Here is an 18,559-nt window from a genome sequence, read left to right as displayed (position 1 = left end):
AGACAGTGTCTATCTGATTGGTATGCAACTAACACGTCTGTATAACAAAGCCAGTGTTACTCGATGGGGGATTGTAGAGTAGATTGCTTTTCGCTTTATATCGATTATGCAACGAGCAAGATACTCCACATCTACGAGAAAGACCGTTGACTCACACTAACCCAGGACAACAGAGGTTACAGAAGTTTCACTTCAAACTCATAACAGCGAAATATTTATCTTTTAAGGTATTTATAAAATAGCATTTAACAATTAAAGCTATTATTTCTGAAGCTATCCATTTTTGGACAAATGTAACCAGAATATCAAAATTTGGAATAAAAAAATCTAGGCGCTTTGTTCGAATTTCGTGTTTTCAGTAAAATCTCGATAACGTTTGTGGCTATATAATATATTTTGCTATCGTTTTAAAACAGCTGATCTCTTTCAAAAAATCGTTACTCTTTATAATTTAAGGAATTGTTTGTCACCAGATCTCGTGCAGACTTCAAGTCTGTTTAGACGTGATATAAATTAAAAAGGTTGCCATGGCAACTCTGTTCTGATTGGTCATCTGTACCCAAACGTGACCCAGTACGTAACCAAATCTGAATAAGGATGCGCGAATTACCCAAAATCAGTACACAGCTATGAGAAGAGTGGCGAGGTGAGGTGAAACCAGAGACAAGGACAAGAAGAAAAAGGAATGATTTTTTTTTCCAAATTATACCTCTGTGTCAGCATGAAATAACTTTCCTGAGATTCACCTTCAGAACGGGAAGAACACAATTGGTGTTTCCCTGGATAATGGCTAAAAGGAGACAGGAGTGAGAAAACTCGGGTAATCAATTTGAGTTCTAATCGGCAAAGGCGGTCATCAACTAGATGCTGGCACAGGAGACGCAGTGAGGGGGAGAAAGATTTGTTCTGCTGTGGTCTTCCTCAAGAGTCAAGACGTTGTTCCACGCAGAGTCGTGTGGCCCCGGTCCGGACAGCAGTGCCCCTTCCGGAAGGTCGGCACTGGTCCCCCTCCAGGGTAGCAGTATAATGGTGCACTGCGCGGGTTGTGAGCGGCCCATTTTAGACCGCTTTCTTCTGAACGTGTTGGACCGTGCTTGGCATGTCAAATGCGTGCAGTGTTGTGAATGCAAGTGCAATTTGACTGAAAAATGCTTTTCCAGGGATGGCAAGCTGTATTGCAAAAATGACTTTTTCAGGTAAGGCGTTTTTGGTTTTGTGTGGAAATATATAGTGAACTATAGATTCTTTGTGTTCAACTTTTGCTAAGACACTCACAATTTGCTTTGTTTTTCTAATTTAATAAATATAACAAGTTTTCACTGTGTGTTTTGACTATTTTTATTAGGTTAGGTAAAGCTACAAACTGTTGCAGAATGTAGACATTTGATTTTTTTGAACAGTAGACCAATAATTGCGTACTATACTCACCCTTGAAAAAATCTGACTTTGACTTTTGAGCATTTAATATTTGTATTGTTTGAGCTTTGGGCTATTTACACTGATGCTGAGCAATAAAAACAGAGTTATACACTTTGCACGTTGACAACGTTTGTTTTTTTTTGAGGAAATGTGAGTTACAATGATGTGCGATTGCAGCAATAATTTTGTATTTACTAGTATAAATACATGGCAGTTAGATGTGAGATCACGGCGGAATTGAATTTTAATTTAATAAATTTATAAATATTGGATATCACAAAATGTGTCAGATCGTGTAAAATGTAACATATTGTTACCAGTTTCGGACACATTTTAGGGTTTTAAAATAAATATAGGCCTATATTTGTAATATATTTTAGTCGATAATGCAATCTGTAGTTATTTAATGTAACAAGATCATTATCTTTGTATTGTAATTGCAATTGTAATGTTAAATTTGTCCAAATTGTTTAATGACGTGGAGTGTTAAAGCCTTTGTGATGGGATTGTCGGCCTTGACCATCATGTTAGAGGACCATCAATTTCGGAATCTCAATAAGCGCGGTAGGGAATAGATACAATGCCTGTTATCTGGAAACAATAATGTCCACGATGTGTCTATTTGTTGTGTAAGTAGACCCTATCTCTTTCTCCAATGGCCATCTCCAGGTGCTTTTGAAAAGAAGAAGCCGTGCTGTCCTATTGCAAATAGGAATTCGCAACTAGATTTGCATTGTGATACAGTATTTGGATTTGGGATGAGGCAACGGCTGAATGAATTGATCTCATTTAATTATTCGCAAAAACTTGCCATATATTCTTATAATGTACACGCAACTATATCCCAGTTATATATTAAATTAAATATATATTATTTAATGAAAGTTATTTTTTTCAAAGGAGAATCTTATCCGCATGCTATGTGTTTCACGTCACGTTTAATGTTACATCAATATGATTGAAGCAAATATTTATATATTTGAGTAGTTTTTAATTTTGTTTTACAAACAACTGCAAATAAATAATAAGGCTACGGAAGTAAAAGAGTAAAAAAGAGTAAAAGAGTACTTACTCTTTTGATAGTTTTTTAAAAGCTGCATGTAAATCGGGATATCTTTATTCATGTTCTCTGTATTTTATAAAGCGGTAAATGCGAATTACACAATATCGTCTTATTTTAGTTCAATGGTTTTGCATAATAAAACGTTTGCAGTTTTTCTAATCCTGCACTCTCCCCGATTTCATATGTTGATTGTCACTAATACGTTTTTTGTGAATTGCACACGTTTGTGTTGTCGTGTTAATTTGTAGGATTCTGTCAAGATGGTAATAATCTGTTTGGCAGGGAAATCTTGATAGACAACCATCAGATGATTAAAGGGAGCTCAGGCAGAAACCCAATAATGTGCTCTCGCAAGGTCGCTTTATTTATCGACACTGATCGTGAAATTCAAATTTATTAAATCTGGGGTATGTTTAGTACATAATTAATAAATGAAAAGCAAATGTTATTTTCATTCTCCTCCTCTTCTGGTTCTAGTCCATAACATTAGCCTGAGGTCGTTAATTGTACGCTGTAAAAAAACGCCAACTAGGTCTATATTAAATAAAATGTCGCATTTTTAGATGGTACTACGCCGTTACCACGCGAATTCTAACTTTAAAACGGGGATCGTCAACCTCCCCGTACACGGACAGACGTGCCCTTTGCAAGACTTGTCTGTGTCCGTGGCAAAAGCTTTTGACGAAAAAAACTATGTAGGTTTGATCGAAGATGATGACCCCTGCTTTATACTAATAAACCCTAATACATGTAACATTTTTCATTGGTGTAACAATAATTAATATTATTTTTTATTAAAAGATAAAATCAGGTAATAATTTTTATATAGAGAAATATCTGGGTGCTGAACAAAATATATATATAACTGCTGCACAGGCGAAACAGTTGTTTTTCTTAGATTCTGGCTATTTAAATGTAAATGCGGGGACTCTCCACTGCTTTTCCATCGCAATTGCAGTCCGAATATAAGAGGTATAATCTACCGGAGAGCTGTTAATATCAGCTATTTTCACCCAAAGTAGAATTGCAGCCCCCATTTTAAATTAACGGGCCGAGTAATTGTTTTCATTTATTATTTTTCTTTAATAACTAAAATTGCGATATGCCTATTTTAAATTAGGGGGGCGTCTGGTTGTCTGTTTTGTTATTTTATTTCTATTTTCATATTCTGACCTTTTTCCCTCCTTTTTAATTTCAGGAGATTTGGCACGAAATGCGCAGGTTGCCTCCAAGGTATCTCACCTAGTGACCTGGTTCGAAAAGCACGGAACAAAGTGTTTCATTTGAACTGCTTTACCTGCATGGTTTGCAACAAGCAGTTATCCACTGGAGAAGAACTGTACATAATAGACGAAAACAAGTTTGTATGTAAAGAAGATTACTTGAATACTAGCGCCATTAAAGAAGTCAGTTTAAATTCAGGTAAAGATATTCCATATTACTTGCATATCTTTTTAATTCATGACTAAACGACTGCCGTGAAAATATACATACATTGTCACGCACACAGTGGTGCTGGGTAACATGTCCAATGTAACTAGTCCCATTACGCATCAAAATATATTCCTATAAATACATAATAATGAATAAACAAGAAATGTTCAAAAATCTTCTTATTAAAAAAAACGACTGACTTGACAATACCTTTTGTAAAGGTGACCGGCCTTTACACTGTACGTGAAAATTTACACCTATGTAGACCTAAATATTTTAATAACTACAAATAACTTCAGCGGGTATATTGGCAAAGTTATATAAAGACTACGGTCAACCAGTAAAAATAAATATCACTCCTTTACTTAAAGTCTCGCTTAATGTGCGGATACTCAAGCAAATGTACCGCTGATGGTCTGCACTTTTCAGGAATGAAAAAGTTGGCATATAATTCCAAAAATATGGAAAATAGGGTAAAAAATGTCAAAAAAACAGTCGATATTTTGTGCCAGTACTATATTTCGAGCATTAATGAAAACCGTCCAACACGTGCATTGTAACGACAATTAGCCATTTGTTTTTGATTTTTCAAATCACACTGTTCTGTTTATTCTGTTGTTATTCTGTACTGATTTTAAGTGTTGTTCTATGATATTTGACATTTTATGCATCATCTTATCCGAACAATCAGCACCATGGACAGGGATTTTATGCTCTTCTTACCCTTGCTTTCTGGGTGTAACAATCAGAAGTGTAGAGCCCAGGTCTTAGACATTTTAATCGACGTTTAAATGTGCACTATGCAGATCACTTTCGCTATGTGGAAAGAGCTAAAACATGCAGATTTTAACATTCTACAGTAATATGCATGATGTAGTTGTGTTCTTGTAGATCAGTTTAACTCCGTGCCTTTACCAGTATTGTTTATACTTTTGAATCCATTTATTTTAGTTGATCAGTGTATCAGGTCCGGTCTCATACGTAACCGCACATTTTGGGATAAATTCTCCGATCTATTTGGCTAGAAATCTAAAGTAGCACAAGTGTTATCACGTGACCAGTGTTGACACGGTATCAGGAGCAACTACAACTGTCTATACTCCTACTTAACGTTTTCTAATTATATGTCGATAACTATTTTCTATCTTCTTTTACCGTTCTTATCGTTCTATAAAACTGCAACAACAATAATAATAGTTAATATTATTTCATCTCAGATACAACCCGGAAATGATATGTGGAAGTTTCTGAGATCACACTATATCGTAAAGAGCTACGTACCTTGTTGACATTACAGAGATAAGATTTGACCTCAAATGGCTGTACGTCATCCTCAAAACGTATATATTTGTTTTCAATTCTAAATTTACGAGCTTTCCTCGAAATTGCGTGCGGGATTATTCAGAATAGCTCCTCATAAAAGAAACATCGAAACAAGAATCTGAATCAGGTTATCAGGCAATACCTTAAAACCTTAAAAATATTTCAATAATTTTAAATGCATACGATCAGTATATTGGTAGTACTTAGAAAATTCAGTCTCATGTTGTTAATCGGTTTAGATTTTAACAACCAAACAAAATGAACAGTCATGTGATAACGACCCACCACGCGACATTATTTGGCTTAAATCTGGTGGAGACTTTGTGTCAGGTTTACATGCAGATAATAGAAATGTAATTTTTAAAATCTATTTACATAATGTCATTAAAATCAATTAAAATCATTAATCCAATGAATTTAATAATAAAATATGTGTTACATGAAGGCAACATGCATTTGCATTCAACGCATATTTATACTTGCTGTAATTTATCATTGGTTAAAAACCTATGTAAAATATATCTGTCATTTGACTTTGCTAAACTCAATATCCAAAACAAACGTATAAAGACATATGCCTTGTAAACATGTTAAATAAACACATTATTACAATGAATCGTTCAAAAGATTCTTAATCAATCAAAAATGCAATCGAGTGAAAAGATGCAGGCTTGCAAGAATTTAAATTAATAAATAATTAGGCCTACATTTTCAAATGCCTTTGTGAACCTATTTACTTTGATATATGGTATAGTGACATAGGGCTAGATATTCTAAGCCACGCACTATTATTATTATTAATATTATTATTATTGTTGTTGTTGTATAAATAGAAACATCAAAAGTATAAACATGTTATTGGTTATTGGTATTTCAACTTGTTAATCATTTTCTTACTGTCCGGGAGCAACTGTGACCACATAATTTCCTCAGGTATCAATAAAGTATTCTGAATCTGAATCTACTGAACAGTGAAAACCTAATGCGTAACACTGCAATTGCCTGTTTTTTCTGTGTTTCAAATATACTGTTAGCATATATAGAATAGTGATTAAGTATGTGCCATCAGAGCAGTATTCATAAAGTGTTCTAACTTTTTTTGCGCCAGCCCACGTGTATTACTTACGTAATTACGTATAGTAATTAAAAACTCTCGACCCGGTTTCTCGATAACGGTCTTATGAAGACTCAAAAGATATATATTACGAAAGGTATTTGTTATTCTACATATGTTTCTCGAACAGTCTCTTACGAGGTTGCTAAAGGGAGAGCTTCTTAAGTGCGACCTTAATAGGAGCCGAAACACCTGATTGGTTCACATCGATGGCTCGACAATTGATTATACACTCTACGCCGCAATTGCTTGACCGCCGCTTGATAGAAAGTGATGTTCTTTATGAATATAATACTACAGGAATGCTTCAAAATATGGCATTCCTCAGAACTGGGGAGAATCTAAAAATTAAATGCAAAATTAACAACTTGAACCATCTAATCGTAAATATGATTTTCGCCGATTGGGTGCACGAACCTGCCTCCCCAGATTGTAGTATCACCGTTTTATTTTTATTTGTTATATAAAACACCCGCGTGCACCTATGTGTGTGCATGTCGCTGAGCAAGGAGCAAGGACACAACAGTCGAAAGAAAAGTTGCGTTACTGTCTTAACATATCCTGTGCGCTTCAGTATTTACTACTAAGGACTATTAATGGCTGCACTTTTGGGGAAAATATATTACTTAGTAGGCTACATGTAAATGAGCCTGCAGTGTCGACAATTATCAACCTTATGAACCAAAGTTTTGATATACTGTGACAGGCACACTTACAGTGGTGTGTGCTTTCCAGGTAATTGGGGGAACGCGTCCACCCCAATATCGAGAGAACCCCACTTCCTTCCCAATTAATAAATAAATACATAATAAACAGGGCGTCCCTTATCTTTCATTTCGAATCCGCGCGTTACTGAGGCCGATTCGCTGCGCATTCAGAGCGCAAGGACGAAACCTAATGATGATTGTAGTCATATATGACACCAAATCAGTTTATCATATAGATCAGTTATTTTTTTTAGTTATGTGATGTTTGGTTGTTAAACTTTCCCCTTAACGATTAGTGTTATTATAAATGAGCAGTATGAGCCGGCAACAGCGATAAGAGACAGCAAAAAGAGGCTCGGATGTACTTAGGCTACCTAAGAACGTTTCGTGAAACACGTTGGAGCGTTAAGAGACGACTGAAAGTATAACTTACGAACGACGTAGCGTTAAGAAGGTTTCGAGAAACCAGGCCAGGGTCTGTTTCCTGAAATGCTACTAGGTACTGGCAATTAATTCAGTTAAATTTAATAGATAGATCCAATCATAAAAATGAAAATTGGTATAATGGTGATTATGTGTGAGGGTATTTCAAACAAATAATCTTTTAATATATATATACCTAAAGAATCACAAAACAAAAAAAAGCTTGAACTACACCGGGAAGCGCATTATAAATCCCAATATAAAATGTAAAGAACCCGAGAGAAATTCTACTACAGTTGGAAAAAGAACGTGGCGCTCTATCTTATATGGCCGTTTAACCTGTTCTATCGGTCTAGGTGGTTAGGCAAATACTAATAATTATATATGTTCTTTTATGTGCGCCTGTTAGCTTCCATGCACTTAAAATTAGACATTTTGGTACTTGGTGACGTATTCTTTATCAATTCACAGTTTCATCGTGCACCGACAGAAGCTTATCGCCGGACCTCCAAGACCCAATTCATGATGACACGAAAGAAACTGACAATTCAACTTCCTCGGATAAGGAAACGAATAACAACGAGAACGAAGAGCAAAACTCTGGTACTAAGAGGAGAGGTCCTCGGACCACCATTAAAGCCAAACAGCTGGAGACCCTCAAGGCTGCCTTCGCTGCTACGCCTAAACCAACCAGGCACATCCGGGAGCAGCTAGCTCAGGAGACTGGTTTAAATATGCGAGTAATCCAGGTACGATATCGATATTTCGAGCAATAATGAAAACCGTCCAACATGTGCATTTTATCAATGAAAGGTTTAATTGAAATATCTATCTATCTATCTATCTATCTATCTATCTATCTATCTATCTATCTATCTATCTATCTATCTATCTATCTATCTGTTTTATTTGCACGTGGTTAATGAATCCTTTTTCTTATGCTGACTCTAAAACACAGTATCTGACCGCTAGCTTTAAAAATCGCACAGGTCATTTACATTGTGTTGAAGTAGGCCTAATTTTATTGCAAATGGTAAATTCAAAAATGCGTCTTTATTTATAACTTGGTATTGCTGTGGCGTAGGCCTACTCTTTATGTCTTGTTAATTAAAACATTAAAAAGAAAACTACTATATTTATGAAACACTGGGCATATTTTCAGAAGGAACTTTTTGTAAAAGGAAGCACAATTTAATTTTGCGCCCTTGGTATGGGAACGCCGTTTTCTTACTTACCTGTTACGTGAAGGCTTCATTTTAATTGCATCTTGTCAAGTACAATATTTTCTGTAGCTGGCCTTGGGACTTGCATGTTTTAAAGGGACTTTAAAACCTTCAGCTTAATTTGTTTTGCCATGAACAGTAGGTGTGCTGCAATGAGATGCGTAACCACACGTAACGAAAAATGTTTGGTGTGCTTGTTTTGCGCTCAGCCAGTAAAACATATAGGCAAATGTTCCCCGATGTGAATCGTGGCGTAAAAAATATTTTTGCAAATGCCATGTTAGGCCTATATGGAGAAAGTAACTTACACTGACTTAAATGCGCGGACATGTTTTCAGTTTATCACATTTGTTGAGATATAGCGTTTGCTGGGATATTTTATTTCAAGCATTAATCATTCAGTAGTACGCATATATGTGCATAATTTACTTTAAAGTAATGAATCTATTATTGTAAAACCTTATTTCCCGCAAATGCAATATATTTCACTAACGCAGTTTTATTGCAACTGTTGAAGAGGGATATCTACAAAAGTGCATTAATCATTATTTTATTTTCTTAATTTCAAGATATTTCGTTGACTTTATGGTCTTGTTGTAATCGGGTTAATGTTTTCTTCTCAGTAGGCTGGCCGAATGTTTACAAGTACCATACGTGTTATTAAATGCTGAAGTTTGCTGTATTAAAGGTAATAATATTTTTATTGGTCTTTTCGGCAGAACATCCTTACCTCAGTCTGTGTGTTACATATACTTTCACTGCATTAACCATCGTCTTGTAAATATATGCCGAACATAATTCAGGTTATTGCAGTCCTGCTCACCCTGAAAGAGTTAGATTCAAATCTTTTTTGAACGATTTGTATGGAAATGTAAAAAAAAAATTATAATCAATGTGACTCGCACACGTAGACATACCGTGGAATGTCAGGTAATTAATTTTTAAAGAACAGCTAATGCAATACTCCGCATCCGATGTGCCGCACTTAAAAAACAGTATCGGATGCATTTTGGTGAGAGAAAAACGTTTGAACCTTATGCTACCTGAAGCTCATCATAGCTAGCTTCAGACTAAGCCCCTGGCTGATGATGGATTGATTAGTATACATAGTTCAAACAACCTAGACAGCAATAATCCGATGGTTGGGGCAGAAACAAATTATGGTCACTGTCAATTAAAAGTGTTTCCTATTTCAATATCACTCACTTATTCAGCAGTCTATTCTGAGTGTAGATTTTTCACTTCCATCTCATTGCTCCACCCAGTTCTGGGATTGTTCTGTGCAATGTACTATGCAGAGCTGTCTGGTGACCTGTGCCAGGGGAGGTTTCCCTGTCCACACAAAACAGTATTTTTAAAAGCACCATGGTGTAACATGGCATAATATTATGTGCCAGTCACAGGAAAAACTGAACACCATAATACTAATTATACTGCGTTTAAATATAAAACTATTTTTATGACTGAGATGTCAATGACTGTCAATATTAGACAAAATTACCTTTGCCAGTACTGCTGAAAGAGTGAGAAACATGGTTAATTGAATGTAATTTATAATACTTCCATAGTTACTTTCAGAATGCATTATACAGCATATGTATATGTATAGGGAAAAAATCACAACAAGCAGAAGTTCGTTGTCAATATATGTAGTTCTGCGTTATTCTAATGACTGTTTTTGCTTTATAGGAGTGTCCTATATGTGTGCGTGTGACATGTAGAAGTAGATTATGATTCCATTTAACAACATTTGTCACTGAGTTACTTAGTCCATAAATGCCCAACTAAGTAGGGCTCCTGTGCTGTTCTCATCTGTGCTACACAGGAATTTATTTAACAAAATGTCACATGCTCTCCCAGCCCTGGGGAAGCTTCCAGACTGTTTCTATGTATAAACACATACAATGGAAGCAAATCTTCAGTAACTCTTTCTCAAAGCCAGCTGAGAAATGTGAAATGTCTCATTGAACCATGCTAGTGTTAAAATCTCCCCAGTTCTCACTGGACCAGGAAGTGAGCTCAAGCAGTATTTGTCAGGCCTGTTCATGTAATGTTTGAAAACAGTGTTGGGTGCATGGTGGTGTTCAGCTGTAGTATAAAGCTTGCAATTTTAACAGCTCAGCTTGTAATTTAGTGGTTAAGGCCATAGGGTGGGTAACCTGAAGGTGATAAGTTCAATTTCCTGGATATGCTTCTATTATGCTACATTTCAGTAAGGTACTAAACCTGAAGTATTCAAATCACACTCTAATATGAGAGTGAAATTGGAAGTTTCTTTCAGAAAAGTGGAAGTTAAGCAATGAAATGTTATCTTCTTTCTTTGTTCTACAAGACCTAGAGCTTTATAGATATTTAGCCATTACAGCCAGGAAAGTGGCATCATGCATGTGAAAAGTGAAATGTAAAATAACCTTTTTTTAACAATGAAAACTATTTCTAGGTTGAAGTTTTTAATTGTTTAACTGTGGAGGTCTGTATTCTTGTCTCTTGATGCTATTCCTGATGGTTTCTGAAGTCGTTTTCATCGTAATGATAATGGATGGAATTCATTTATTCTGCTTAGTGGCTTGACCCAAATGTCAAACAGCTTTATTAAAAGACTGGTGTTAAAGCTGAACAACAAAAAGTGTATTGTGAAAATCAAACAGAGTGGAGCTAAATTTAAACTATAGCTGTGTGGGTATTTTTAATCAGCTGTCTGCTCTATGCTTCACCTTCTGCTTTATCCTTACATGACTGCTGTTATGCTGACTGCTTGGGCTGGCCAGCCTGTCCAATTGACCATATTCTCACCTTTCAGGTATGGTTTCAGAACCGCAGATCTAAAGAGCGGCGGATGAAGCAGCTGAGCGCGCTCGGGGCCCGGAGGCATGCCTTCTTCCGAAGCCCACGCAGGATGCGTCCACTGGGCTCCCGGCTGGAGGATGCAGAGCTCATGGGCTCTGGGCCATACAGTTATTATGGAGGTATGTCCTGCAGACTTCATAGCAATCCCTGTGAGAGACAAACTCTGGGAATATCACACTGATTTCCTGAACTTCCTCAAATTCTGTTCAGCAAATGTTTGATTAGGATTAAAATATAAGATTTAGGATATACAGGGGGTCCTTGGGTTACGACGTCTCGACATACGATGTTTCACTCCCATAAAAACTTTTTAAAAATAAGGCGTGAGTGTTTCGGCTTATGCCGTTAGCATCATACTTACGGACTATGTGGGTGAACTAGCTTGGTTGCATGCAGCGGAAGAATACGCAGTGACATGGCCTATGAGTGAGTGCATTTACCTACGCCAATTTGGAATGTTAAATGCGCAAGTGTTCCGTTTGTGAAGAGGAAAGTCATCATGAATGAAGTGAAATTAGATATTGTAAAGAGATCAGACCAAAATTCGGGTTACGTCACTGTCGCAGGAACAGAACTGTGTCGTACTGTGAGGACCCCCAGTATGCTGTATATATTGATTAATTACAGTTGATTACTGGTTTAATAATCAATTGCACAAATGCAGGGTGGTTATTATTTACTTGTTTGCTAACCAATTGTGTAGTAATGTAGAGACCTGGACTGCAGTGGTACTATACATCATGTCAGTGACGGCGATTCATTGTAAGGATTATAGAGTCAGTAAATACTTATTCATATATTCTCAGTGGCCAGTTTATTTAATAAACCAACTTGCTATTGCAAACAGCCTGCTCCTCCAAGCAGTGAGAAGTATGGCTGCAGTTGAATACATAGAGAATGCAGACAGGGTGAAGAGGTCGCTTACTATTTGACTGAGCATTACAACGGCTAGGACGCCTGATCCAAGCTAGCATGGTGTGATTGTTGCTGCTGTATCTCCAGCATCTCAGAAACAGCCACTGCTCTACATTTAGACTTAGAGTTTACAGAGAATGGTATGATTAAAATAAATATCCACTCAGTGGCATTTCTGTGGCCAAAAACACCTTGTTGATGAGACAAATTAGAGGAGAATGGCCAGTGAAAGCTCACAGGAATAACAACTCAGTGCAGTACAATGGTGTGCAATAAAGTCTTCACTGAAAGCACTACTCATCTACCCTGGAAGTGATTCTGGCGGCCAGAGTGACCCTACCTGGTACTATGCAGGAGACCCTAAGGGGATGGTGTGTAGCTTAGTGGGTTAAGCTTTTGTGCCTGGGATCAGAAAGTTGCTGGTTCAAGTCTGGTCTCAGGAATATAGTTGTCTGTCTACAGGGCCTTGAGCAAGGCCTTTAAACCCCTGCTCTACAGGCGCCATAAGTGGCTGCCCTTCACTGTGATCCCCAAGCTTGCTCTCAGCTGCACATAACCTGATGTTTTGAAATGTTTCTATATCTAACATGCATATATTGGTCACCTGAGCCATCACATGCAATGTTTGAGCACACCCCTTTTAGCTCACTGCAATTCTTTTTGTAGTTTTGAGATGATGTTTGTTTATATTTTGCAGTTCTTCCTAAAATAAAAAAGTCATAGTCCCTTGGTTATCATCTTGAGTCATTGCAGATGTGCAAAACTCAGTGAACCTGTTCGTTGGTGCACACTTCATAAATCACTTAATAAAAGCTTAAAAACAATTCACTAAACTATGTAAGGTAATAGTATCTAAAAGCACATTCTTCTTGAATTGTGTTCAGCTTTTATTATAGCTTATCCTCTTGGAACATTGTCTGTAGTTTAGCTGCATTTTATTGGCATTGTAGGTTTTTCTAGAAATCAAATAGAGATCAGAAGGGAATAATGCAATATGCTTACCATTGAAAATCTTGAAATTACACATTTACATATGTAATTTCATTGTCATAGCATTTTCATCATTTGAAACCATTGTTTATAGTAAAATATATATAAGTTGTACTACAAATTACATAGTATATATGAATTTATTTTTAAAAAAAAAACAACAGCTTTTTTTGTTGTTGTTTGTAGAAGACCGTGTTGCCTTGTGGAGGGAAAATCGGGCCATGGCTGTAGTCTCACCCTGTGCTCTTTTCCTCAGTGAAAAAGCAGTGTTTCTACCATAGCATGGCCTCCTCGTGGATGGTTGCCATGACTCCCAGTGGCATTTGCTGGGTGACAGAGCTGAATGCACTCCCTACCTGTCGGGGGTTTGTTTAATCTGCTGTGCGACAGACCGTGTTCACACTTTGCTGAAAATCCCTTTGCGACCTCAGCACAAGGAACAAAAAGTCTTTGTCGAAAGGTTTAGAATGTGTGCTTGTTATGGTGCCTGTCTCAGGGGCTTAGGAGATGGTTAAATATTATTTATTTGTAAACGTTATGATATTGGCCTAAACCTTAAAAAACATGAGGAAAACAAGTGCTCTTATCAATATTAGGATTTATCAAAATTGGGAAATTAAGATAAGATGACTGATAATCAGCAATACTATTAATACATCCTGTTTCGTTTAGTACATAAACTATAATACTATTATATGTAAAATAAACTAAAAAAATAATCATAGTGATCCATACAAAAAAAAAAAAAGTATTTCTTATTGAAGTAATTTATTTTAAATTTTAGTGCTTGAGATCAACATTTGCATTATATTTGATACTGCTCATATGAGATTGTAATTAATATAACTATATTAGGGTTAGGGTTAGAGCTAAATATCTGAACAGCTTGATGACCCAGGCTATGTAAAGTTTTCAAAACAAAAGAAAAGTTTTGAGAATTTACAGCTCAGAGTAAAAGCGAGAAACTAGTTAATGAGCTCAGTTCATGGTTAGTGCAAAGTGAAATCTAAGGAGGGACAACTCTTGTTGTACCCTTGAGAAAGATACTTAGTTCAACTGTACTAAAATGTCAACTGTACTTAAACCTGCCACTTTGCAATGTCAGTAGCACTAAATGTAATGTGCTTTTAACTGAACATTTCACATAAATTGACTTATTTAAAATTTTGAAAATAAATATAATGAGATTCTTCCGTGGTAATGATAAATACAGTTTTAACCATTTTTTCATATTTATTGCATCACAACTTTGTACTGATTTGTTGGCCATAAAACTTTCAGAACATGCATCTATCTATGCATTATTCTGGGTATACAGTGGTCGTACTAAATTTTTATAGCAGATGCTGCAAAAAATGTGCAGTTATAATTTAATGCAAATAAAATTTCAAAAGGGAGATGGGATATCATTGAACTTGCATGTCCTATAGCCCTATAAACCTGTAGTCTCTCTGCAGACATCTGACATATTGTAGTAAAGAATTGTTTAAATTTTGATATTGATAATCACATAGTGATGCATATCAAATACTGTGGCAAAGACCATTTAAACATTGTAAAGCAATAGAAATACAGTAGGAGAATTAAAGAACACACAATATGGGCTTTCTTTTGTTGTTTATTTTCTAGTTTGTTCCATTTTTTCTCTTTATCCTAATCTCCTGTACTGTGCATCAAGCAGTAAGATCTAGCTGCAGTCTTTTGTTGCACCATCAGACAGCATTTGTTCCAATTGCCTCCCAGCCTTACTAGCATATGGAAGGTCACTTTCGGGGGGATGGGGGGGCTCTTCTGTTTGCTGTTTATATTAACCCCATCCCCCATACACACGTAACAACCCCTATATCCCACCCCCTATTTTGCTCATTCAAGAATAGATTTGCTCACCCATGCATATCTTATGGAGGTCTGATGGAAATATCAATCTAACATTTTTTCCCAGTATACAAGTTGATGGATAACAAAATTATCATGTGGGCTGTAAGTAATATGCAAATGTGACTCTTTCAATGGATAGCTTTATGGAAACGTAGCTTCAGTGTAGCCAGCAAGTATATTTTTGCCTATTTTTTGTGGAGTAAAAAAGGTGCTGCTTGTGTGTGCTATTTGCAGGTGTTGCTTTGGGATTTCATTAAAAGTGAGCCATTTTTTTGGTCCTCAAAATAGCTTCAAGGTTTGGTAAATAATATTGTGGTTGAGACATGGGCAGGGAAATAAGGAATGATGGAGCATTTCTCGTGCTGAGAGAAGTAGACCAGGAGATGGAGTGACAAATTGCTGGAACTGGGGATACTGAAGGTGTGAAGAAATAATTACGTAGGATGAATGAGATTCTTAGAGATGAATAGGTGAATGAGTAAGTATCTTATCCACATGTGGATACCGTGTCTAATGACAGGTGTGTACAGTACATAAGAATAAAGAAAGAGGGACTTATCGATGGGTTGGTAGGCAGTGAAGCCTTCATTTACCCTCTCTGGATGAGTGTCCACACTCTCAGCCTCATTGACTACTGAGCTTTCATTTCTTAAGAGGGGAATCAGGTCTTCATTTTTCATAGATATACAGTGATTCATAGCATAATTGATGCCAAGTTGAGCCGGGTGGCTATTGACCAGGCAGGTTCTGTGTGATACTTGGCACTGCCGGGCAGCACAGGGTTAAAGGAGTATCAGACAAGGATTCTTTAACTCCTTGCTGTTTCAGTGCCAGACCTTATTAGCAGCACACAAGCTATGATGATATGTCTCTTATCCTCTGCACATTATGTACAATTACTTCTCTAACACTCTGCACAGTATAACTATACACATTTGGCCTTAAGTGTTCTTTACACTGTCAGTTTTCTGTTCATAAATGTGTGAGATTCTGTTCAAATTTATGTGTACATTACTTTTAAATGTCGTGTAAATATTTGTTTTACAGACATTTTATGTATTTTGAGGTTGTCACTTAGATAACCAGTACTTCCTATCATTATCCCTTCTTTGAACAAAGCAGAATGATGCTGGGACATATCCACAAAGCAAAAAGCACATGTTTGTACTCTTTAATGTGACAACACTCTCACAGTCCATTCAGCATCGTCATTTATTTTGATAGTCCAGCCTGATACTCAGCCTCGATTCTTATTTACAGAGAGCACAACAGAAATCTGCTGGCAATCAGATAGGGCCAAAGCGGTGGAAATGCAGCGATCAGATCCCCGGGCTGCTTCACCTGTTCTCTCTGGGTGGTTGTCATTGCCAGCGTGTGAGCTCCGGCGCCGCTGCTGGAGTCCAGGCCGTGCCGCAGAGCGGGCTCACGCTCATTAGTCCGTTATCGTGCCTCTCTGTGCTCACCCTGGGCCGCGACAGGCTTGTGGCACGGTTGCATAGTCTGCCACTCTGTTCTACCTGTCTGCTTAAGGTCTGTGAGCCACAAGTAGCTTTCCACATGCACAAAACTATGTGTATGCATGTATGTTTCAATGCATGTACATGTGCTTGCATGTGTGTGCCTTTCAAGGGAACCTTTTATTAAAATTAAGTTATTTTTTTCACAGTGTGTTAAACTACTAAAGTATGTAAGCTTACAACTTTCCGTAAACTTTCTGTGTATCACACCCCTGACCTCCCATCCCTTTGTTCTTCAGATTACCCAGGTGATTATTATGGCCCTGGGGGTAATTACGACTTCTTCCCTCATGGCCCCCCCTCTTCCCAAGCCCAGTCCCCAGCAGAGTCTACCTACATCTCTGGCTCAGCGCAGGGGCCCCTTGAGGGGCCCATGTCAGCTCACCACCCGTCGGACAGCCAAAGGTACACGGACATGATGTCACACGCAGACACGCCCAGCCCAGAGCCGGGCCTCCCAGGGCCTCTGCACCCTGTAGGTGGGGAGGTCTTCAGTGGGGGGCCCAGCCCACCCTTCTCCTTGGCCAGTAACTCCAGCTACAGTGCCCCTCTGTCACACCCTGGACAGGATGTGGGTGAGGCAGCTGTGTGGTAGAGGGGAGGGGAGCCAGTTTTAAAGGTGATACCTTCCTGAATTGTAGCGTGTGGATAAATAGCCTATCCACTTCAAGCCCCCTACAAAAAGAGCACCTCTGAGACACTGACCACAGGACTGATGTGGAGTTGTGGGTTGCAAGCCCTGTCCCCTCCCTACCTATCCAGCTACCCTGAATTTTACATGGACAGCAGATCTTTTGAGTATCGTTTTGCATTCCATCAAAACTGTCCAGGAGATACTGAGTATAGAAATCAGGGCAATGTTTCCAGTTTGTTTTGACTTTTACCAAAAAGTATTGTTTGCCTGGCTCTCAATATGCAGAGTATTTATTTCTTTGTTTGTTTTATAAGAAATCTCCACTATGAAGAGATGGTGCCTGTGCCAGAGCGTCGCATCACTGCAGTATAATAAAGCGTTGTCCAAAGTGTGCTGTCCAAACCAGTGTCAGGTTGTTTCTGTCTTTCAGCTCCTCCCATCTACCTCAAAGGTGGGGAAAATGTCCCTTTATGTTTTTATGATCAAATACCTTACATAAAACGAATAACGTTCAGTCAGTTATCATTCAAAAACTGCAGTAAAAGAAGATTTATGACATTGCAGTATTATTTAGAAAGGTGTTTTTATAGGTTACATTATGCCTGTCCCCTGACACTGCATCTTATTTATATCTATGGATCGTTATTCCCAATCAACTGACCCATTCAATGTGTAATTTTTATAACATTAAAAAAATAACTGATATAAAATATATAACAGCAAAATGGTGCTTCTGATTTATATAACAAAATAATATGCGTTATTTTTACTGTTCCTTATGCACCTATATGGGTGTGGAAATGCATTTTAAAATCTACATATTCACTGTGCCAACAATTTGGTATTTCTAAATTTTAAAGTGAGATGTTTTTTTTCCAGGTGCATTTTGGCTCTTCTTTAAGACAGTTTGGTTGTGAGATAGTGACTGCCTGCACTACCATGTTTTCACTGAGAAGTACAAGGTACCCTGCCCCCCCACCCTCTGTACCCCAGGGCCCAATTGATCAGCATGGAGCCCAAGCATGACAGGAGGCTGTAAAATTGGCCGATCTGCCTCATCTTGTTTTGCTGC

The 18,559-nt window shown here is 37.5% G+C and overlaps 1 protein-coding gene across 1 annotated transcript; it reads left to right on the top strand.

Annotated features, from left to right (window-relative positions):
* The first annotated feature begins 641 nt into the window (after positions 1 to 641).
* Positions 642 to 17,991, top strand: lhx5 (LIM homeobox 5). Its single transcript, XM_023845452.2, has 5 exons — positions 642 to 1,196; positions 3,681 to 3,904; positions 7,955 to 8,232; positions 11,507 to 11,672; positions 17,093 to 17,991. Exons 1-5 carry the CDS (start codon positions 1,027 to 1,029, stop codon positions 17,446 to 17,448), a joined length of 1,194 nt encoding a protein of 397 aa, XP_023701220.1. The 5' UTR covers positions 642 to 1,026; the 3' UTR covers positions 17,449 to 17,991.
* Positions 17,992 to 18,559: the final 568 nt, after the last annotated feature.

This window comes from Paramormyrops kingsleyae, chromosome 2 (genome assembly GCF_048594095.1).
Source record: "Paramormyrops kingsleyae isolate MSU_618 chromosome 2, PKINGS_0.4, whole genome shotgun sequence".
NCBI classification, from domain to species: domain Eukaryota; kingdom Metazoa; phylum Chordata; class Actinopteri; order Osteoglossiformes; family Mormyridae; genus Paramormyrops; species Paramormyrops kingsleyae.
Note: the sequence above shows the minus strand (reverse complement) of the source record. Positions and strands in the feature narration are given on the sequence as shown.

Coding starts and splice junctions, on each gene's coding strand:
- lhx5 (XM_023845452.2), top strand. CDS start 1,027: ATGGTGCACTGCGCGGGTTGTGAGCGGCCCATTTTAGACCGCTTTCTT. Junction 3,905..7,954: donor AGAAGTCAGTTTAAATTCAG/GTAAAGATATTC, acceptor ATCAATTCACAG/TTTCATCGTGCACCGACAGA. Junction 8,233..11,506: donor TAAATATGCGAGTAATCCAG/GTACGATATCGA, acceptor CTCACCTTTCAG/GTATGGTTTCAGAACCGCAG.